Source organism: Asterias amurensis, chromosome 4 (assembly GCF_032118995.1).
Source record: "Asterias amurensis chromosome 4, ASM3211899v1".
Lineage (NCBI taxonomy): Eukaryota > Metazoa > Echinodermata > Asteroidea > Forcipulatida > Asteriidae > Asterias > Asterias amurensis.
The window spans coordinates 23,324,506-23,349,132 of NC_092651.1; the positions used below are offsets into that span (position 1 = coordinate 23,324,506).

General features: G+C 38.5%; 2 protein-coding genes across 3 annotated transcripts in view; one reads left to right on the top strand and one right to left on the bottom strand.

Moving 5' to 3' along the window:
* LOC139936042 (uncharacterized) overlaps positions 1-24,627 on the top strand; it is a 57,470-nt gene that overhangs the window by 17,379 nt on the left and 15,464 nt on the right. The gene's annotated exons all lie outside the window — the stretch shown is intronic.
* Positions 1-24,627, bottom strand: part of LOC139936364 (uncharacterized) — a 43,915-nt gene that overhangs the window by 12,532 nt on the left and 6,756 nt on the right. Inside the window, exons 6-20 of one of the 2 annotated variants that reach the window (XM_071931172.1) lie at positions 23,255-23,509; positions 21,418-21,675; positions 19,955-20,209; positions 18,119-18,376; positions 16,668-16,922; positions 14,831-15,088; positions 13,360-13,614; positions 11,524-11,781; positions 10,073-10,327; positions 8,237-8,494; positions 6,770-7,024; positions 4,934-5,191; positions 3,483-3,737; positions 1,506-1,760; positions 362-619 (exon numbers count right to left, since the gene is read on the bottom strand). In XM_071931172.1, coding sequence (XP_071787273.1) covers positions 362-619; positions 1,506-1,760; positions 3,483-3,737; positions 4,934-5,191; positions 6,770-7,024; positions 8,237-8,494; positions 10,073-10,327; positions 11,524-11,781; positions 13,360-13,614; positions 14,831-15,088; positions 16,668-16,922; positions 18,119-18,376; positions 19,955-20,209; positions 21,418-21,675; positions 23,255-23,509 — 3,846 coding nt within the window. The remainder of the gene's footprint in view (positions 1-361; positions 620-1,505; positions 1,761-3,482; positions 3,738-4,933; positions 5,192-6,769; positions 7,025-8,236; positions 8,495-10,072; positions 10,328-11,523; positions 11,782-13,359; positions 13,615-14,830; positions 15,089-16,667; positions 16,923-18,118; positions 18,377-19,954; positions 20,210-21,417; positions 21,676-23,254; positions 23,510-24,627) is intronic. The other variant, XM_071931173.1, reaches the window with a different exon arrangement.

Here is a 24,627-nt window from a genome sequence, read left to right on the forward strand (position 1 = left end):
AGGAGTAAATATAAACTCCGCCTTGTATAAACATCAACACCTGCAACTTGGTGGGCTTTTATCCATAAAAGCTGTTAAAGCAGTGACTATTGCTTTTACAAGATTCTGCTGAGCTAAAATATGCAGGAAACCAGTCACAGACGGACGGACGGACAGACAGACAGACAGACAGACAGACAGACAGACAGACAGACAGACAGACAGACAGACAGACAGACAGACAGACAGACAGACAGACAGACAGACAGACAGACAGACAGACAGACAGACAGACAGACAGACAGACAGACAGACAGACAGACAGACAGACAGACAGACAGACAAACAGACAGACAGAAAAAAACACACACTTATGGCTTACGTAATTGTCTAACTTCAACAGTGAAAGAGCATGTAGCCATGTTGCCACTTCCATCTGTGGCTGTGTACACTATGGTGGTAGTTCCGACAGTGAAAGGACCTGGGCCTCTCGGTGAAACCGTAATATCAGGCGTCACCCCAGATATATCAATTGCAGTTGGTACAGTCCATGTTACATCTACAATTGTAGATAGAAACGGAACAGCTCCAGAAAGGGTACCTGTTGGACAATTTAAAAGCGTCGGTGGCACCTGATCAGCTAAACAGAAAGGTAAGAATAAATGGTTTGTGAATATTCATGAATGTTGGAATTAAACAAAACAAAAAGAAACAAAAACTTCAACAGATTTTCAATGATGGATCCTACATTTCTACAACAAAGGGCAAGGTTTCGTAATTCTTTGCTGATAGCAAATAATTTGCTGAACCAAAGTTAGGGGTTTAAAATGAACAAGTTTGCACTTGACCGAAGCCTATACTTGGTTTGAAACTCGATGAACAGAGAAGATTAGTTTGGTTGAGGACTGATGACAAGCAATTTTTCTTTTGACAGACTCGGGGAGGATATTTTTTAACATTTGGAACAACTTTGGATCTCTTTTTTGTGCTGACAGCCGGACAGCTTACCTTTTTTTGTCAACGGGACATTCATTTGTGTAGTGTGGACAGGCAGGCATGTACCATTATATGCTTCCTTTCACCCCCACAAAAAGAGACAACAGGCTCTAAAAAACATGCCCTGTCAGTCTACCCGCAGGTCACTAATTTCCTTTGTGATTTATCTGCAGAGTATGCATCGTTTTTCGCTCTGTGTGAATATATAATTAGTCAAAAGGGCTTCTGAAAATCACTTCATCTCGAAAACTATGTTACCTCAGAGGGAGCCTTTCTCAGTGTTTTATACTATCCACAGCTCCCCATTACTTGTTACCAATTTAGTTTTTTTGCTAATAATTATTTTGAGTAATTACCAATAGTGTCCACTGCCTTTAACAAAAGTTTAATCAATTACTAGGAGATTAAATATAGGGATGCACTGCTTCCTCCACCCGAGACCTGTAGCCAAGTGAACATGATTTTTGACACCGTTTCTCTGAAAATAAAATGCTAGGTTCAAACTTGCACATAAGGCTGTTCATCTTTACCTTGTGGTGTAACTTGGACGATGAATGTGCAAGTGGCTTCATTGCCGCTAAAATCTCTTGCTGTGTAAGTGACGGCAAACACGCTGACACTGAACAAACCTGCAGACTCTGTAGAGGTCACAGTTGGATTTGGGTCAATGTTATCACTCGCTGTTGGTATACTCCATTGTACAAAAACTTGCGATTGACCCAAAGGAACTTGGGCAGTGACTGTTGTTTGTGGACACCCTGTCAAAACTGGAGCCACATTATCAACTGCAATGCAAAAGAGAGAAGATAAAGACAAAATCATTTTCCATTATGGAAAGAGTTTGATTGAGAATCACCATCAACTGTAAACAAGGCACAGACAACAACTTTGGGTGAAAAAAACTCACAACCTCAATAGAATATATGATCAGTAATGGGGCTGTGAGTTCAATGGCGTCCATTGCAGTAAGCAATTCTCCAACTTCTTATTTCAGTGTGAAACTTACCATCTTGCGCCTGCGGTGAAGAATATACCAAAATGCATCTTAAGAAATACAAAAAGAAGTTGCAACAAGGGTCAAAATCATGTCTTTTTGAAGTGTGACTTGTCGAGAAGCAATTTCCACTAGTCGCCAGTTATACCCTTATTTCCTGCATATACAGACAAGCCAATCGGGGTATAATGCGCAGTACCCTTAGTATCCAAAATAAGATTAGAGTATAAACGCACAAGGCGTACCGTATAAAATGCTAAGACTTTCACACGCATGCTTGCCAGGTCCCATTTACTGCTAGTACATCAACATCTACAAGGGTCATTGTGATGGTATGAGAAAACTTACCATATGAAGGGATAGTATTTTTTAATCATGAAAATGAGTAAAACATTTGATTTAAGTTTTAAATTGGTAAATCGTTGCAATAAGAAGGTATGACCATTTAAGGTTAACATTGTTTAAATGCATTCAACTGGAACCAGTTATAAACTCTTTTAGTTTATCTTTTTATATTATCTACATGTAAGGCAGGAATATTTGATTGAAGTTTCAAGTCAGAATATCGTTGCATAAAGGAGGTAGGACCATTTAAGGTTTTCATTGTTTTAGCTCATTCAACTGGAACCAGTGATAAACTCTTTGATATTTATATATTTTTCATATTATCTACATTTATGAAGCAACATTTGATTTAAGTTGTAAATCGGTGCATCCGTGCAATAAGTAATTATAGCCATTGAAGGTTATCATTGTTTTAGCTCATTCAACTGGAACAAGCGATACGTTCTTTGAGTCTAATCTTTTGTTTCAAGTCAGTACATCATTGCAAAAAGGAGTTAAGACCATTTAAGAATTGTCATTGTTTCAGCTCATTCAACTGGAACCAGTGATGCACTCTTTGAGTTTCATCTTTTCATATGCATCTTGATGTAAAAAGAAATATTAGATTTCAGTTTCAAGTCAGTACATCATGGAAATAAGGAGTTATGCCTATTCAAGTTTTTCATTATTTAGCTCACTCAACTGAAACCATTGACTTAAGTCGGTACATCATTGCAATCAGGAGTTATGACCGTTTATGTTTTTCATTTTTTCAGCTTATTCAACTAGAACAAGTGACAGAGAGTTTGATTTTTGTTTAACCAACTTAGTTTTGAGTTATTTGTTTTATTCCAGATGTCAATGTTTGAGCCTGAAAAAAACTTTAACATTTTTGTTATTCCAAAAACTTTAACATTATTTGAAAACATAGCTGAAAATCACCCACAAATTACCAGCAATTATATATAACAATCTCACTAGGGCTTGTTCATACCAAAACAACTCAACTCAAAGACTTAAACTTAAACCAAAAACTTTAACATTTCCAAACACTTTAACGCGGACGGACGGACGCCGGACGGAAATTGGTATTACATAGGCTCGCACTGCTCTGCAGCTCGCTAAAAAGAAGACAAAAACAGAAAACTGATGAAAGAAACTTCCAAATGAACATAGAAATTTTAAGTACCTGTTTGTGTAACAATGACAGGAAATGAGCAAGAACCTTCATTTCCAGCTGCATCTGTGGCTGTGTATGTGATGAAAGTAGTGCCGGCATTGAAAGAACCTTGGCCTCTTGGTGAAACCTGTGGAACAATGCTGGCCAGGGAGTTGTCAGTTACAGTCGGAGTAGGCCATGTAATTGATATAGCTGACGCCCCAACAGGAATTTCTCGAGTTATTTGAGTTGGACAACCCACTAGTACTGGTTCCTCTGTATCAGCTGCAAATAGAAAGAATAGAGGAGGTCTGTAAAAAATTCCAATAGACTTAAATGCACTTGACGCTTTTTAAGTTAGGGCACCCTCACCTAGAGGTCAAAAGGAGATTGCTCATTGGCCAATCCTTTGTGCTGCAAATATGACAGGTTAACCTCTAATGGCAGATGGGTGACTTCAATGCATAAGGTCTAATAAACTATTGGAATAACAGTAATAAACACTTAAATAGTGCATAATGCAGGAGCCACTATGCGCAACACAAAACATAAAACATTGAAATCAAATAAAGGAAGCAATTTGTTACAAAACTACAGTTAAAAAAGAATTCACAGCTACTTTCACAATCAAGTGCTCATTTAGACTCATCAATGGATCGTTCCGGCTTTCCACTAAGCTCCGCCCACCGCGCACGTGAGCAAGACACGTGTATGAGCACTCCCAATGACATTCTGCACGATTCTGCCGCCCTTGCCAAATATACGCGCACGCATGACCGAGTTTCTCCGACCACAATCATTGCTGTGATTGGTCAAATGGGTGAATGCTCACAGTTTCGTTTTGGTTGCGTCGTCATATCTAAGCCGAGTGTTACTATTTCAGACCCATTAGTGCGCGATGTCACAGTACCACAGCACGTATGTTGCCTGCGTATGGGAAGGAGGATGATGTGGTCGGCTGTGGGAAACATTTTTGGATCATTTTGATTATGTTCGTAAATAATCCAAATGTGGCTGATTCTTTTGTCTTTATTCTCTTTCTATGTTATAAGTATTATTTAACCATCATAAGGAATATATAAGTTGTCAACCTCATTTTGGCAGCAAGTGAGGAGAACAATGTTCAGGTAGTCGTATAGGCCTACGTGCAAGTCCACTAACGGGCACATAACAGGAGTAAATATAAACTCCGCCTTGTATAAACATCAACACCTGCAACTTAGTGGGCTTTTATCCATAAAAGCTGTTAAAGCAGTGACTATTGCTTTTACAAGATTCTGCTGAGCTAAAATATGCAGGAAACCAGTCACAGACGGACGGACGGACGGACGGACAGACAGACAGACAGACAGACAGACAGACAGACAGACAGACAGACAGACAGACAGACAGACAGACAGACAGACAGACAGACAGACAGACAGACAGACAGACAGACAGACAAACAGACAGACAGAAAAAAACACACACTTATGTCTTACGTAATTGTCTAACTTCAACAGTGAAAGAGCATGTAGCCATGTTGCCACTTCCATCTGTGGCTGTGTACACTATGGTGGTAGTTCCGACAGCGAAAAGACCTGGGCCTCTCGGTGAAACCGTAATATCAGGCGTCACCCCAGATATATCAATTGCAGTTGGTACAGTCCATGTTACATCTACAATTGTAGATAGAAACGGAACAGCTCCAGAAAGGGTACCTGTTGGACAATTTAAAAGCGTCGGTGGCACCTGATCAGCTAAACAGAAAGGTAAGAATAAATGGTTTGTGAATATTCATGAATGTTGGAATTAAACAAAACAAAAAGAAACTTACCATCTTGCGCCTGCGGTGAAGAATATACCAAAATGCATCTTAAGAAATACAAAAAGAAGTTGCAACAAGGGTCAAAATCATGTCTTTTTGAAGTGTGACTTGTCGAGAAGCAATTTCCACTAGTCGCCAGTTATACCCTTATTTCCTGCATATACAGACAAGCCAATCGGGGTATAATGCGCAGTACCCTTAGTATCCAAAATAAGATTAGAGTATAAACGCACAAGGCGTACCGTATAAAATGCTAAGACTTTCACACGCATGCTTGCCAGGTCCCATTTACTGCTAGTACATCAACATCTACAAGGGTCATTGTGATGGTATGAGAAAACTTACCATATGAAGGGATAGTATTTTTTAATCATGAAAATGAGTAAAACATTTGATTTAAGTTTTAAATTGGTAAATCGTTGCAATAAGAAGGTATGACCATTTAAGGTTAACATTGTTTAAATGCATTCAACTGGAACCAGTTATAAACTCTTTTAGTTTATCTTTTTATATTATCTACATGTAAGGCAGGAATATTTGATTGAAGTTTCAAGTCAGAATATCGTTGCATAAAGGAGGTAGGACCATTTAAGGTTTTCATTGTTTTAGCTCATTCAACTGGAACCAGTGATAAACTCTTTGATATTTATATATTTTTCATATTATCTACATTTATGAAGCAACATTTGATTTAAGTTGTAAATCGGTGCATCCGTGCAATAAGTAATTATAGCCATTGAAGGTTATCATTGTTTTAGCTCATTCAACTGGAACAAGCGATACGTTCTTTGAGTCTAATCTTTTGTTTCAAGTCAGTACATCATTGCAAAAAGGAGTTAAGACCATTTAAGAATTGTCATTGTTTCAGCTCATTCAACTGGAACCAGTGATGCACTCTTTGAGTTTCATCTTTTCATATGCATCTTGATGTAAAAAGAAATATTAGATTTCAGTTTCAAGTCAGTACATCATGGAAATAAGGAGTTATGCCTATTCAAGTTTTTCATTATTTAGCTCACTCAACTGAAACCATTGACTTAAGTCGGTACATCATTGCAATCAGGAGTTATGACCGTTTATGTTTTTCATTTTTTCAGCTTATTCAACTAGAACAAGTGACAGAGAGTTTGATTTTTGTTTAACCAACTTAGTTTTGAGTTATTTGTTTTATTCCAGATGTCAATGTTTGAGCCTGAAAAAAACTTTAACATTTTTGTTATTCCAAAAACTTTAACATTATTTGAAAACATAGCTGAAAATCACCCACAAATTACCAGCAATTATATATAACAATCTCACTAGGGCTTGTTCATACCAAAACAACTCAACTCAAAGACTTAAACTTAAACCAAAAACTTTAACATTTCCAAACACTTTAACGCGGACGGACGGACGCCGGACGGAAATTGGTATTACATAGGCTCGCACTGCTCTGCAGCTCGCTAAAAAGAAGACAAAAACAGAAAACTGATGAAAGAAACTTCCAAATGAACATAGAAATTTTAAGTACCTGTTTGTGTAACAATGACAGGAAATGAGCAAGAACCTTCATTTCCAGCTGCATCTGTGGCTGTGTATGTGATGAAAGTAGTGCCGGCATTGAAAGAACCTTGGCCTCTTGGTGAAACCTGTGGAACAATGCTGGCCAGGGAGTTGTCAGTTACAGTCGGAGTAGGCCATGTAATTGATATAGCTGACGCCCCAACAGGAATTTCTCGAGTTATTTGAGTTGGACAACCCACTAGTACTGGTTCCTCTGTATCAGCTGCAAATAGAAAGAATAGAGGAGGTCTGTAAAAAATTCCAATAGACTTAAATGCACTTGACGCTTTTTAAGTTAGGGCACCCTCACCTAGAGGTCAAAAGGAGATTGCTCATTGGCCAATCCTTTGTGCTGCAAATATGACAGGTTAACCTCTAATGGCAGATGGGTGACTTCAATGCATAAGGTCTAATAAACTATTGGAATAACAGTAATAAACACTTAAATAGTGCATAATGCAGGAGCCACTATGCGCAACACAAAACATAAAACATTGAAATCAAATAAAGGAAGCAATTTGTTACAAAACTACAGTTCAAAAAGAATTCACAGCTACTTTCACAATCAAGTGCTCATTTAGACTCATCAATGGATCGTTCCGGCTTTCCACTAAGCTCCGCCCACCGCGCACGTGAGCAAGACACGTGTATGAGCACTCCCAATGACATTCTGCACGATTCTGCCGCCCTTGCCAAATATACGCGCACGCATGACCGAGTTTCTCCGTCCACAATCATTGCTGTGATTGGTCAAATGGGTGAATGCTCACAGTTTCGTTTTGGTTGCGTCGTCATATCTAAGCCGAGTGTTACTATTTCAGACCCATTAGTGCGCGATGTCACAGTACCACAGCACGTATGTTGCCTGCGTATGGGAAGGAGGATGATGTGGTCGGCTGTGGGAAACATTTTTGGATCATTTTGATTATGTTCGTAAATAATCCAAATGTGGCTGATTCTTTTGTCTTTATTCTCTTTCTATGTTATAAGTATTATTTAACCATCATAAGGAATATATAAGTTGTCAACCTCATTTTGGCAGCAAGTGAGGAGAACAATGTTCAGGTAGTCGTATAGGCCTACGTGCAAGTCCACTAACGGGCACATAACAGGAGTAAATATAAACTCCGCCTTGTATAAACATCAACACCTGCAACTTAGTGGGCTTTTATCCATAAAAGCTGTTAAAGCAGTGACTATTGCTTTTACAAGATTCTGCTGAGCTAAAATATGCAGGAAACCAGTCACAGACGGACGGACGGACGGACAGACAGACAGACAGACAGACAGACAGACAGACAGACAGACAGACAGACAGACAGACAGACAGACAGACAGACAGACAGACAGACAGACAGACAGACAGACAGACAGACAGACAGACAGACAGACAGACAAACAGACAGACAGAAAAAAACACACACTTATGTCTTACGTAATTGTCTAACTTCAACAGTGAAAGAGCATGTAGCCATGTTGCCACTTCCATCTGTGGCTGTGTACACTATGGTGGTAGTTCCGACAGCGAAAAGACCTGGGCCTCTCGGTGAAACCGTAATATCAGGCGTCACCCCAGATATATCAATTGCAGTTGGTACAGTCCATGTTACATCTACAATTGTAGATAGAAACGGAACAGCTCCAGAAAGGGTACCTGTTGGACAATTTAAAAGCGTCGGTGGCACCTGATCAGCTAAACAGAAAGGTAAGAATAAATGGTTTGTGAATATTCATGAATGTTGGAATTAAACAAAACAAAAAGAAACTTACCATCTTGCGCCTGCGGTGAAGAATATACCAAAATGCATCTTAAGAAATACAAAAAGAAGTTGCAACAAGGGTCAAAATCATGTCTTTTTGAAGTGTGACTTGTCGAGAAGCAATTTCCACTAGTCGCCAGTTATACCCTTATTTCCTGCATATACAGACAAGCCAATCGGGGTATAATGCGCAGTACCCTTAGTATCCAAAATAAGATTAGAGTATAAACGCACAAGGCGTACCGTATAAAATGCTAAGACTTTCACACGCATGCTTGCCAGGTCCCATTTACTGCTAGTACATCAACATCTACAAGGGTCATTGTGATGGTATGAGAAAACTTACCATATGAAGGGATAGTATTTTTTAATCATGAAAATGAGTAAAACATTTGATTTAAGTTTTAAATTGGTAAATCGTTGCAATAAGAAGGTATGACCATTTAAGGTTAACATTGTTTAAATGCATTCAACTGGAACCAGTTATAAACTCTTTTAGTTTATCTTTTTATATTATCTACATGTAAGGCAGGAATATTTGATTGAAGTTTCAAGTCAGAATATCGTTGCATAAAGGAGGTAGGACCATTTAAGGTTTTCATTGTTTTAGCTCATTCAACTGGAACCAGTGATAAACTCTTTGATATTTATATATTTTTCATATTATCTACATTTATGAAGCAACATTTGATTTAAGTTGTAAATCGGTGCATCCGTGCAATAAGTAATTATAGCCATTGAAGGTTATCATTGTTTTAGCTCATTCAACTGGAACAAGCGATACGTTCTTTGAGTCTAATCTTTTGTTTCAAGTCAGTACATCATTGCAAAAAGGAGTTAAGACCATTTAAGAATTGTCATTGTTTCAGCTCATTCAACTGGAACCAGTGATGCACTCTTTGAGTTTCATCTTTTCATATGCATCTTGATGTAAAAAGAAATATTAGATTTCAGTTTCAAGTCAGTACATCATGGAAATAAGGAGTTATGCCTATTCAAGTTTTTCATTATTTAGCTCACTCAACTGAAACCATTGACTTAAGTCGGTACATCATTGCAATCAGGAGTTATGACCGTTTATGTTTTTCATTTTTTCAGCTTATTCAACTAGAACAAGTGACAGAGAGTTTGATTTTTGTTTAACCAACTTAGTTTTGAGTTATTTGTTTTATTCCAGATGTCAATGTTTGAGCCTGAAAAAAACTTTAACATTTTTGTTATTCCAAAAACTTTAACATTATTTGAAAACATAGCTGAAAATCACCCACAAATTACCAGCAATTATATATAACAATCTCACTAGGGCTTGTTCATACCAAAACAACTCAACTCAAAGACTTAAACTTAAACCAAAAACTTTAACATTTCCAAACACATTAACGCGGACGGACGGACGCCGGACGGAAATTGGTATTACATAGGCTCGCACTGCTCTGCAGCTCGCTAAAAAGAAGACAAAAACAGAAAACTGATGAAAGAAACTTCCAAATGAACATAGAAATTTTAAGTACCTGTTTGTGTAACAATGACAGGAAATGAGCAAGAACCTTCATTTCCAGCTGCATCTGTGGCTGTGTATGTGATGAAAGTAGTGCCGGCATTGAAAGAACCTTGGCCTCTTGGTGAAACCTGTGGAACAATGCTGGCCAGGGAGTTGTCAGTTACAGTCGGAGTAGGCCATGTAATTGATATAGCTGACGCCCCAACAGGAATTTCTCGAGTTATTTGAGTTGGACAACCCACTAGTACTGGTTCCTCTGTATCAGCTGCAAATAGAAAGAATAGAGGAGGTCTGTAAAAAATTCCAATAGACTTAAATGCACTTGACGCTTTTTAAGTTAGGGCACCCTCACCTAGAGGTCAAAAGGAGATTGCTCATTGGCCAATCCTTTGTGCTGCAAATATGACAGGTTAACCTCTAATGGCAGATGGGTGACTTCAATGCATAAGGTCTAATAAACTATTGGAATAACAGTAATAAACACTTAAATAGTGCATAATGCAGGAGCCACTATGCGCAACACAAAACATAAAACATTGAAATCAAATAAAGGAAGCAATTTGTTACAAAACTACAGTTAAAAAAGAATTCACAGCTACTTTCACAATCAAGTGCTCATTTAGACTCATCAATGGATCGTTCCGGCTTTCCACTAAGCTCCGCCCACCGCGCACGTGAGCAAGACACGTGTATGAGCACTCCCAATGACATTCTGCACGATTCTGCCGCCCTTGCCAAATATACGCGCACGCATGACCGAGTTTCTCCGTCCACAATCATTGCTGTGATTGGTCAAATGGGTGAATGCTCACAGTTTCGTTTTGGTTGCGTCGTCATATCTAAGCCGAGTGTTACTATTTCAGACCCATTAGTGCGCGATGTCACAGTACCACAGCACGTATGTTGCCTGCGTATGGGAAGGAGGATGATGTGGTCGGCTGTGGGAAACATTTTTGGATCATTTTGATTATGTTCGTAAATAATCCAAATGTGGCTGATTCTTTTGTCTTTATTCTCTTTCTATGTTATAAGTATTATTTAACCATCATAAGGAATATATAAGTTGTCAACCTCATTTTGGCAGCAAGTGAGGAGAACAATGTTCAGGTAGTCGTATAGGCCTACGTGCAAGTCCACTAACGGGCACATAACAGGAGTAAATATAAACTCCGCCTTGTATAAACATCAACACCTGCAACTTAGTGGGCTTTTATCCATAAAAGCTGTTAAAGCAGTGACTATTGCTTTTACAAGATTCTGCTGAGCTAAAATATGCAGGAAACCAGTCACAGACGGACGGACGGACGGACAGACAGACAGACAGACAGACAGACAGACAGACAGACAGACAGACAGACAGACAGACAGACAGACAGACAGACAGACAGACAGACAGACAGACAGACAGACAGACAGACAGACAAACAGACAGACAGAAAAAAACACACACTTATGTCTTACGTAATTGTCTAACTTCAACAGTGAAAGAGCATGTAGCCATGTTGCCACTTCCATCTGTGGCTGTGTACACTATGGTGGTAGTTCCGACAGCGAAAAGACCTGGGCCTCTCGGTGAAACCGTAATATCAGGCGTCACCCCAGATATATCAATTGCAGTTGGTACAGTCCATGTTACATCTACAATTGTAGATAGAAACGGAACAGCTCCAGAAAGGGTACCTGTTGGACAATTTAAAAGCGTCGGTGGCACCTGATCAGCTAAACAGAAAGGTAAGAATAAATGGTTTGTGAATATTCATGAATGTTGGAATTAAACAAAACAAAAAGAAACTTACCATCTTGCGCCTGCGGTGAAGAATATACCAAAATGCATCTTAAGAAATACAAAAAGAAGTTGCAACAAGGGTCAAAATCATGTCTTTTTGAAGTGTGACTTGTCGAGAAGCAATTTCCACTAGTCGCCAGTTATACCCTTATTTCCTGCATATACAGACAAGCCAATCGGGGTATAATGCGCAGTACCCTTAGTATCCAAAATAAGATTAGAGTATAAACGCACAAGGCGTACCGTATAAAATGCTAAGACTTTCACACGCATGCTTGCCAGGTCCCATTTACTGCTAGTACATCAACATCTACAAGGGTCATTGTGATGGTATGAGAAAACTTACCATATGAAGGGATAGTATTTTTTAATCATGAAAATGAGTAAAACATTTGATTTAAGTTTTAAATTGGTAAATCGTTGCAATAAGAAGGTATGACCATTTAAGGTTAACATTGTTTAAATGCATTCAACTGGAACCAGTTATAAACTCTTTTAGTTTATCTTTTTATATTATCTACATGTAAGGCAGGAATATTTGATTGAAGTTTCAAGTCAGAATATCGTTGCATAAAGGAGGTAGGACCATTTAAGGTTTTCATTGTTTTAGCTCATTCAACTGGAACCAGTGATAAACTCTTTGATATTTATATATTTTTCATATTATCTACATTTATGAAGCAACATTTGATTTAAGTTGTAAATCGGTGCATCCGTGCAATAAGTAATTATAGCCATTGAAGGTTATCATTGTTTTAGCTCATTCAACTGGAACAAGCGATACGTTCTTTGAGTCTAATCTTTTGTTTCAAGTCAGTACATCATTGCAAAAAGGAGTTAAGACCATTTAAGAATTGTCATTGTTTCAGCTCATTCAACTGGAACCAGTGATGCACTCTTTGAGTTTCATCTTTTCATATGCATCTTGATGTAAAAAGAAATATTAGATTTCAGTTTCAAGTCAGTACATCATGGAAATAAGGAGTTATGCCTATTCAAGTTTTTCATTATTTAGCTCACTCAACTGAAACCATTGACTTAAGTCGGTACATCATTGCAATCAGGAGTTATGACCGTTTATGTTTTTCATTTTTTCAGCTTATTCAACTAGAACAAGTGACAGAGAGTTTGATTTTTGTTTAACCAACTTAGTTTTGAGTTATTTGTTTTATTCCAGATGTCAATGTTTGAGCCTGAAAAAAACTTTAACATTTTTGTTATTCCAAAAACTTTAACATTATTTGAAAACATAGCTGAAAATCACCCACAAATTACCAGCAATTATATATAACAATCTCACTAGGGCTTGTTCATACCAAAACAACTCAACTCAAAGACTTAAACTTAAACCAAAAACTTTAACATTTCCAAACACTTTAACGCGGACGGACGGACGCCGGACGGAAATTGGTATTACATAGGCTCGCACTGCTCTGCAGCTCGCTAAAAAGAAGACAAAAACAGAAAACTGATGAAAGAAACTTCCAAATGAACATAGAAATTTTAAGTACCTGTTTGTGTAACAATGACAGGAAATGAGCAAGAACCTTCATTTCCAGCTGCATCTGTGGCTGTGTATGTGATGAAAGTAGTGCCGGCATTGAAAGAACCTTGGCCTCTTGGTGAAACCTGTGGAACAATGCTGGCCAGGGAGTTGTCAGTTACAGTCGGAGTAGGCCATGTAATTGATATAGCTGACGCCCCAACAGGAATTTCTCGAGTTATTTGAGTTGGACAACCCACTAGTACTGGTTCCTCTGTATCAGCTGCAAATAGAAAGAATAGAGGAGGTCTGTAAAAAATTCCAATAGACTTAAATGCACTTGACGCTTTTTAAGTTAGGGCACCCTCACCTAGAGGTCAAAAGGAGATTGCTCATTGGCCAATCCTTTGTGCTGCAAATATGACAGGTTAACCTCTAATGGCAGATGGGTGACTTCAATGCATAAGGTCTAATAAACTATTGGAATAACAGTAATAAACACTTAAATAGTGCATAATGCAGGAGCCACTATGCGCAACACAAAACATAAAACATTGAAATCAAATAAAGGAAGCAATTTGTTACAAAACTACAGTTCAAAAAGAATTCACAGCTACTTTCACAATCAAGTGCTCATTTAGACTCATCAATGGATCGTTCCGGCTTTCCACTAAGCTCCGCCCACCGCGCACGTGAGCAAGACACGTGTATGAGCACTCCCAATGACATTCTGCACGATTCTGCCGCCCTTGCCAAATATACGCGCACGCATGACCGAGTTTCTCCGTCCACAATCATTGCTGTGATTGGTCAAATGGGTGAATGCTCACAGTTTCGTTTTGGTTGCGTCGTCATATCTAAGCCGAGTGTTACTATTTCAGACCCATTAGTGCGCGATGTCACAGTACCACAGCACGTATGTTGCCTGCGTATGGGAAGGAGGATGATGTGGTCGGCTGTGGGAAACATTTTTGGATCATTTTGATTATGTTCGTAAATAATCCAAATGTGGCTGATTCTTTTGTCTTTATTCTCTTTCTATGTTATAAGTATTATTTAACCATCATAAGGAATATATAAGTTGTCAACCTCATTTTGGCAGCAAGTGAGGAGAACAATGTTCAGGTAGTCGTATAGGCCTACGTGCAAGTCCACTAACGGGCACATAACAGGAGTAAATATAAACTCCGCCTTGTATAAACATCAACACCTGCAACTTAGTGGGCTTTTATCCATAAAAGCTGTTAAAGCAGTGACTATTGCTTTTACAAGATTCTGCTGAGCTAAAATATGCAGGAAACCAGTCACAGACGGACGGACGGACGGACAGACAGACAGACAGACAGACAGACAGACAGACAGACAGACAGACAGACAGACAGACAGACAGACAGACAGACAGACAGACAGACAGACAGACAGACAGACAGACAGACAGACAGACAGACAGACAGACAGACAAACAGACAGACAGAAAAAAACACACACTTATGTCTTACGTAATTGTCTAACTTCAACAGTGAAAGAGCATGTAGCCATGTTGCCACTTCCATCTGTGGCTGTGTACACTATGGTGGTAGTTCCGACAGCGAAAAGACCTGGGCCTCTCGGTGAAACCGTAATATCAGGCGTCACCCCAGATATATCAATTGCAGTTGGTACAGTCCATGTTACATCTACAATTGTAGATAGAAACGGAACAGCTCCAGAAAGGGTACCTGTTGGACAATTTAAAAGCGTCGGTGGCACCTGATCAGCTAAACAGAAAGGTAAGAATAAATGGTTTGTGAATATTCATGAATGTTGGAATTAAACAAAACAAAAAGAAACTTACCATCTTGCGCCTGCGGTGAAGAATATACCAAAATGCATCTTAAGAAATACAAAAAGAAGTTGCAACAAGGGTCAAAATCATGTCTTTTTGAAGTGTGACTTGTCGAGAAGCAATTTCCACTAGTCGCCAGTTATACCCTTATTTCCTGCATATACAGACAAGCCAATCGGGGTATAATGCGCAGTACCCTTAGTATCCAAAATAAGATTAGAGTATAAACGCACAAGGCGTACCGTATAAAATGCTAAGACTTTCACACGCATGCTTGCCAGGTCCCATTTACTGCTAGTACATCAACATCTACAAGGGTCATTGTGATGGTATGAGAAAACTTACCATATGAAGGGATAGTATTTTTTAATCATGAAAATGAGTAAAACATTTGATTTAAGTTTTAAATTGGTAAATCGTTGCAATAAGAAGGTATGACCATTTAAGGTTAACATTGTTTAAATGCATTCAACTGGAACCAGTTATAAACTCTTTTAGTTTATCTTTTTATATTATCTACATGTAAGGCAGGAATATTTGATTGAAGTTTCAAGTCAGAATATCGTTGCATAAAGGAGGTAGGACCATTTAAGGTTTTCATTGTTTTAGCTCATTCAACTGGAACCAGTGATAAACTCTTTGATATTTATATATTTTTCATATTATCTACATTTATGAAGCAACATTTGATTTAAGTTGTAAATCGGTGCATCCGTGCAATAAGTAATTATAGCCATTGAAGGTTATCATTGTTTTAGCTCATTCAACTGGAACAAGCGATACGTTCTTTGAGTCTAATCTTTTGTTTCAAGTCAGTACATCATTGCAAAAAGGAGTTAAGACCATTTAAGAATTGTCATTGTTTCAGCTCATTCAACTGGAACCAGTGATGCACTCTTTGAGTTTCATCTTTTCATATGCATCTTGATGTAAAAAGAAATATTAGATTTCAGTTTCAAGTCAGTACATCATGGAAATAAGGAGTTATGCCTATTCAAGTTTTTCATTATTTAGCTCACTCAACTGAAACCATTGACTTAAGTCGGTACATCATTGCAATCAGGAGTTATGACCGTTTATGTTTTTCATTTTTTTCAGCTTATTCAACTAGAACAAGTGACAGAGAGTTTGATTTTTGTTTAACCAACTTAGTTTTGAGTTATTTGTTTTATTCCAGATGTCAATGTTTGAGCCTGAAAAAAACTTTAACATTTTTGTTATTCCAAAAACTTTAACATTATTTGAAAACATAGCTGAAAATCACCCACAAATTACCAGCAATTATATATAACAATCTCACTAGGGCTTGTTCATACCAAAACAACTCAACTCAAAGACTTAAACTTAAACCAAAAACTTTAACATTTCCAAACACATTAACGCGGACGGACGGACGCCGGACGGAAATTGGTATTACATAGGCTCGCACTGCTCTGCAGCTCGCTAAAAAGAAGACAAAAACAGAAAACTGATGAAAGAAACTTCCAAATGAACATAGAAATTTTAAGTACCTGTTTGTGTAACAATGACAGGAAATGAGCAAGAACCTTCATTTCCAGCTGCATCTGTGGCTGTGTATGTGATGAAAGTAGTGCCGGCATTGAAAGAACCTTGGCCTCTTGGTGAAACCTGTGGAACAATGCTGGCCAGGGAGTTGTCAGTTACAGTCGGAGTAGGCCATGTAATTGATATAGCTGACGCCCCAACAGGAATTTCTCGAGTTATTTGAGTTGGACAACCCACTAGTACTGGTTCCTCTGTATCAGCTGCAAATAGAAAGAATAGAGGAGGTCTGTAAAAAATTCCAATAGACTTAAATGCACTTGACGCTTTTTAAGTTAGGGCACCCTCACCTAGAGGTCAAAAGGAGATTGCTCATTGGCCAATCCTTTGTGCTGCAAATATGACAGGTTAACCTCTAATGGCAGATGGGTGACTTCAATGCATAAGGTCTAATAAACTATTGGAATAACAGTAATAAACACTTAAATAGTGCATAATGCAGGAGCCACTATGCGCAACACAAAACATAAAACATTGAAATCAAATAAAGGAAGCAATTTGTTACAAAACTACAGTTAAAAAAGAATTCACAGCTACTTTCACAATCAAGTGCTCATTTAGACTCATCAATGGATCGTTCCGGCTTTCCACTAAGCTCCGCCCACCGCGCACGTGAGCAAGACACGTGTATGAGCACTCCCAATGACATTCTGCACGATTCTGCCGCCCTTGCCAAATATACGCGCACGCATGACCGAGTTTCTCCGTCCACAATCATTGCTGTGATTGGTCAAATGGGTGAATGCTCACAGTTTCGTTTTGGTTGCGTCGTCATATCTAAGCCGAGTGTTACTATTTCAGACCCATTAGTGCGCGATGTCACAGTACCACAGCACGTATGTTGCCTGCGTATGGGAAGGAGGATGATGTGGTCGGCTGTGGGAAACATTTTTGGATCATTTTGATTATGTTCGTAAATAATCCAAATGTGGCTGATTCTTTTGTCTTTATTCTCTTTCTATGTTATAAGTATTATTTAACCATCATAAGGAATATATAAGTTGTCAACCTCATTTTGGCAGCAAGTGAGGAGAACAATGTTCAGGTAGTCGTATAGGCCTACGTGCAAGTCCACTAACGGGCACATAACAGGAGTAAATATAAACTCCGCCTTGTATAAACATCAACACCTGCAACTTAGTGGGCTTTTATCCATAAAAGCTGTTAAAGCAGTGACTATTGCTTTTACAAGATTCTGCTGAGCTAAAATATGCAGGAAACCAGTCACAGACGGACGGACGGACGGACAGACAGACAGACAGACAGACAGACAGACAGACAGACAGACAGACAGACAGACAGACAGACAGACAGACAGACAGACAGACAGACAGACAGACAGACAGACAGACAGACAGACAAACAGACAGACAGAAAAAAACACACACTTATGTCTTACGTAATTGTCTAACTTCAACAGTGAAAGAGCATGTAGCCATGTTGCCACTTCCATCTGTGGCTGTGTACACTATGGTGGTAGTTCCGACAGCGAAAAGACCTGGGCCTCTCGGTGAAACCGTAATATCAGGCGTCACCCCAGATATATCAATTGCAGTTGGTACAGTCCATGTTACATCTACAATTGTAGATAGAAACGGAACAGCTCCAGAAAGGGTACCTGTTGGACAATTTAAAAGCGTCGGTGGCACCTGATCAGCTAAACAGAAAGGTAAGAATAAATGGTTTGTGAATATTCATGAATGTTGGAATTAAACAAAACAAAAAGAAACTTACCATCTTGCGCCTGCGGTGAAGAATATACCAAAATGCATCTTAAGAAATACAAAAAGAAGTTGCAACAAGGGTCAAAATCATGTCTTTTTGAAGTGTGACTTGTCGAGAAGCAATTTCCACTAGTCGCCAGTTATACCCTTATTTCCTGCATATACAGACAAGCCAATCGGGGTATAATGCGCAGTACCCTTAGTATCCAAAATAAGATTAGAGTATAAACGCACAAGGCGTACCGTATAAAATGCTAAGACTTTCACACGCATGCTTGCCAGGTCCCATTTACTGCTAGTACATCAACATCTACAAGGGTCATTGTGATGGTATGAGAAAACTTACCATATGAAGGGATAGTATTTTTTAATCATGAAAATGAGTAAAACATTTGATTTAAGTTTTAAATTGGTAAATCGTTGCAATAAGAAGGTATGACCATTTAAGGTTAACATTGTTTAAATGCATTCAACTGGAACCAGTTATAAACTCTTTTAGTTTATCTTTTTATATTATCTACATGTAAGGCAGGAATATTTGATTGAAGTTTCAAGTCAGAATATCGTTGCATAAAGGAGGTAGGACCATTTAAGGTTTTCATTGTTTTAGCTCATTCAACTGGAACCAGTGATAAACTCTTTGATATTTATATATTTTTCATATTATCTACATTTATGAAGCAACATTTGATTTAAGTTGTAAATCGGTGCATCCGTGCAATAAGTAATTATAGCCATTGAAGGTTATCATTGTTTTAGCTCATTCAACTGGAACAAGCGATACGTTCTTTGAGTCTAATCTTTTGTTTCAAGTCAGTACATCATTGCAAAAAGGAGTTAAGACCATTTAAGAATTGTCATTGTTTCAGCTCATTCAACTGGAACCAGTGATGCACTCTTTGAGTTTCATCTTTTCATATGCATCTTGATGTAAAAAGAAATATTAGATTTCAGTTTCAAGTCAGTACATCATGGAAATAAGGAGTTATGCCTATTCAAGTTTTTCATTATTTAGCTCACTCAACTGAAACCATTGACTTAAGTCGGTACATCATTGCAATCAGGAGTTATGACCGTTTATGTTTTTCATTTTTTCAGCTTATTCAACTAGAACAAGTGACAGAGAGTTTGATTTTTGTTTAACCAACTTAGTTTTGAGTTATTTGTTTTATTCCAGATGTCAATGTTTGAGCCTGAAAAAAACTTTAACATTTTTGTTATTCCAAAAACTTTAACATTATTTGAAAACATAGCTGAAAATCACCCACAAATTACCAGCAATTATATATAACAATCTCACTAGGGCTTGTTCATACCAAAACAACTCAACTCAAAGACTTAAACTTAAACCAAAAACTTTAACATTTCCAAACACTTTAACGCGGACGGACGGACGCCGGACGGAAATTGGTATTACATAGGCTCGCACTGCTCTGCAGCTCGCTAAAAAGAAGACAAAAACAGAAAACTGATGAAAGAAACTTCCAAATGAACATAGAAATTTTAAGTACCTGTTTGTGTAACAATGACAGGAAATGAGCAAGAACCTTCATTTCCAGCTGCATCTGTGGCTGTGTATGTGATGAAAGTAGTGCCGGCATTGAAAGAACCTTGGCCTCTTGGTGAAACCTGTGGAACAATGCTGGCCAGGGAGTTGTCAGTTACAGTCGGAGTAGGCCATGTAATTGATATAGCTGACGCCCCAACAGGAATTTCTCGAGTTATTTGAGTTGGACAACCCACTAGTACTGGTTCCTCTGTATCAGCTGCAAATAGAAAGAATAGAGGAGGTCTGTAAAAAATTCCAATAGACTTAAATGCACTTGACGCTTTTTAAGTTAGGGCACCCTCACCTAGAGGTCAAAAGGAGATTGCTCATTGGCCAATCCTTTGTGCTGCAAATATGACAGGTTAACCTCTAATGGCAGATGGGTGACTTCAATGCATAAGGTCTAATAAACTATTGGAATAACAGTAATAAACACTTAAATAGTGCATAATGCAGGAGCCACTATGCGCAACACAAAACATAAAACATTGAAATCAAATAAAGGAAGCAATTTGTTACAAAACTACAGTTCAAAAAGAATTCACAGCTACTTTCACAATCAAGTGCTCATTTAGACTCATCAATGGATCGTTCCGGCTTTCCACTAAGCTCCGCCCACCGCGCACGTGAGCAAGACACGTGTATGAGCACTCCCAATGACATTCTGCACGATTCTGCCGCCCTTGCCAAATATACGCGCACGCATGACCGAGTTTCTCCGTCCACAATCATTGCTGTGATTGGTCAAATGGGTGAATGCTCACAGTTTCGTTTTGGTTGCGTCGTCATATCTAAGCCGAGTGTTACTATTTCAGACCCATTAGTGCGCGATGTCACAGTACCACAGCACGTATGTTGCCTGCGTATGGGAAGGAGGATGATGTGGTCGGCTGTGGGAAACATTTTTGGATCATTTTGATTATGTTCGTAAATAATCCAAATGTGGCTGATTCTTTTGTCTTTATTCTCTTTCTATGTTATAAGTATTATTTAACCATCATAAGGAATATATAAGTTGTCAACCTCATTTTGGCAGCAAGTGAGGAGAACAATGTTCAGGTAGTCGTATAGGCCTACGTGCAAGTCCACTAACGGGCACATAACAGGAGTAAATATAAACTCCGCCTTGTATAAACATCAACACCTGCAACTTAGTGGGCTTTTATCCATAAAAGCTGTTAAAGCAGTGACTATTGCTTTTACAAGATTCTGCTGAGCTAAAATATGCAGGAAACCAGTCACAGACGGACGGACGGACGGACAGACAGACAGACAGACAGACAGACAGACAGACAGACAGACAGACAGACAGACAGACAGACAGACAGACAGACAGACAGACAGACAGACAGACAGACAGACAGACAGACAGACAGACAGACAGACAAACAGACAGACAGAAAAAAACACACACTTATGTCTTACGTAATTGTCTAACTTCAACAGTGAAAGAGCATGTAGCCATGTTGCCACTTCCATCTGTGGCTGTGTACACTATGGTGGTAGTTCCGACAGCGAAAAGACCTGGGCCTCTCGGTGAAACCGTAATATCAGGCGTCACCCCAGATATATCAATTGCAGTTGGTACAGTCCATGTTACATCTACAATTGTAGATAGAAACGGAACAGCTCCAGAAAGGGTACCTGTTGGACAATTTAAAAGCGTCGGTGGCACCTGATCAGCTAAACAGAAAGGTAAGAATAAATGGTTTGTGAATATTCATGAATGTTGGAATTAAACAAAACAAAAAGAAACTTACCATCTTGCGCCTGCGGTGAAGAATATACCAAAATGCATCTTAAGAAATACAAAAAGAAGTTGCAACAAGGGTCAAAATCATGTCTTTTTGAAGTGTGACTTGTCGAGAAGCAATTTCCACTAGTCGCCAGTTATACCCTTATTTCCTGCATATACAGACAAGCCAATCGGGGTATAATGCGCAGTACCCTTAGTATCCAAAATAAGATTAGAGTATAAACGCACAAGGCGTACCGTATAAAATGCTAAGACTTTCACACGCATGCTTGCCAGGTCCCATTTACTGCTAGTACATCAACATCTACAAGGGTCATTGTGATGGTATGAGAAAACTTACCATATGAAGGGATAGTATTTTTTAATCATGAAAATGAGTAAAACATTTGATTTAAGTTTTAAATTGGTAAATCGTTGCAATAAGAAGGTATGACCATTTAAGGTTAACATTGTTTAAATGCATTCAACTGGAACCAGTTATAAACTCTTTTAGTTTATCTTTTTATATTATCTACATGTAAGGCAGGAATATTTGATTGAAGTTTCAAGTCAGAATATCGTTGCATAAAGGAGGTAGGACCATTTAAGGTTTTCATTGTTTTAGCTCATTCAACTGGAACCAGTGATAAACTCTTTGATATTTATATATTTTTCATATTATCTACATTTATGAAGCAACATTTGATTTAAGTTGTAAATCGGTGCATCCGTGCAATAAGTAATTATAGCCATTGAAGGTTATCATTGTTTTAGCTCATTCAACTGGAACAAGCGATACGTTCTTTGAGTCTAATCTTTTGTTTCAAGTCAGTACATCATTGCAAAAAGGAGTTAAGACCATTTAAGAATTGTCATTGTTTCAGCTCATTCAACTGGAACCAGTGATGCACTCTTTGAGTTTCATCTTTTCATATGCATCTTGATGTAAAAAGAAATATTAGATTTCAGTTTCAAGTCAGTACATCATGGAAATAAGGAGTTATGCCTATTCAAGTTTTTCATTATTTAGCTCACTCAACTGAAACCATTGACTTAAGTCGGTACATCATTGCAATCAGGAGTTATGACCGTTTATGTTTTTCATTTTTTTCAGCTTATTCAACTAGAACAAGTGACAGAGAGTTTGATTTTTGTTTAACCAACTTAGTTTTGAGTTATTTGTTTTATTCCAGATGTCAATGTTTGAGCCTGAAAAAAACTTTAACATTTTTGTTATTCCAAAAACTTTAACATTATTTGAAAACATAGCTGAAAATCACCCACAAATTACCAGCAATTATATATAACAATCTCACTAGGGCTTGTTCATACCAAAACAACTCAACTCAAAGACTTAAACTTAAACCAAAAACTTTAACATTTCCAAACACATTAACGCGGACGGACGGACGCCGGACGGAAATTGGTATTACATAGGCTCGCACTGCTCTGCAGCTCGCTAAAAAGAAGACAAAAACAGAAAACTGATGAAAGAAACTTCCAAATGAACATAGAAATTTTAAGTACCTGTTTGTGTAACAATGACAGGAAATGAGCAAGAACCTTCATTTCCAGCTGCATCTGTGGCTGTGTATGTGATGAAAGTAGTGCCGGCATTGAAAGAACCTTGGCCTCTTGGTGAAACCTGTGGAACAATGCTGGCCAGGGAGTTGTCAGTTACAGTCGGAGTAGGCCATGTAATTGATATAGCTGACGCCCCAACAGGAATTTCTCGAGTTATTTGAGTTGGACAACCCACTAGTACTGGTTCCTCTGTATCAGCTGCAAATAGAAAGAATAGAGGAGGTCTGTAAAAAATTCCAATAGACTTAAATGCACTTGACGCTTTTTAAGTTAGGGCACCCTCACCTAGAGGTCAAAAGGAGATTGCTCATTGGCCAATCCTTTGTGCTGCAAATATGACAGGTTAACCTCTAATGGCAGATGGGTGACTTCAATGCATAAGGTCTAATAAACTATTGGAATAACAGTAATAAACACTTAAATAGTGCATAATGCAGGAGCCACTATGCGCAACACAAAACATAAAACATTGAAATCAAATAAAGGAAGCAATTTGTTACAAAACTACAGTTAAAAAAGAATTCACAGCTACTTTCACAATCAAGTGCTCATTTAGACTCATCAATGGATCGTTCCGGCTTTCCACTAAGCTCCGCCCACCGCGCACGTGAGCAAGACACGTGTATGAGCACTCCCAATGACATTCTGCACGATTCTGCCGCCCTTGCCAAATATACGCGCACGCATGACCGAGTTTCTCCGTCCACAATCATTGCTGTGATTGGTCAAATGGGTGAATGCTCACAGTTTCGTTTTGGTTGCGTCGTCATATCTAAGCCGAGTGTTACTATTTCAGACCCATTAGTGCGCGATGTCACAGTACCACAGCACGTATGTTGCCTGCGTATGGGAAGGAGGATGATGTGGTCGGCTGTGGGAAACATTTTTGGATCATTTTGATTATGTTCGTAAATAATCCAAATGTGGCTGATTCTTTTGTCTTTATTCTCTTTCTATGTTATAAGTATTATTTAACCATCATAAGGAATATATAAGTTGTCAACCTCATTTTGGCAGCAAGTGAGGAGAACAATGTTCAGGTAGTCGTATAGGCCTACGTGCAAGTCCACTAACGGGCACATAACAGGAGTAAATATAAACTCCGCCTTGTATAAACATCAACACCTGCAACTTAGTGGGCTTTTATCCATAAAAGCTGTTAAAGCAGTGACTATTGCTTTTACAAGATTCTGCTGAGCTAAAATATGCAGGAAACCAGTCACAGACGGACGGACGGACGGACAGACAGACAGACAGACAGACAGACAGACAGACAGACAGACAGACAGACAGACAGACAGACAGACAGACAGACA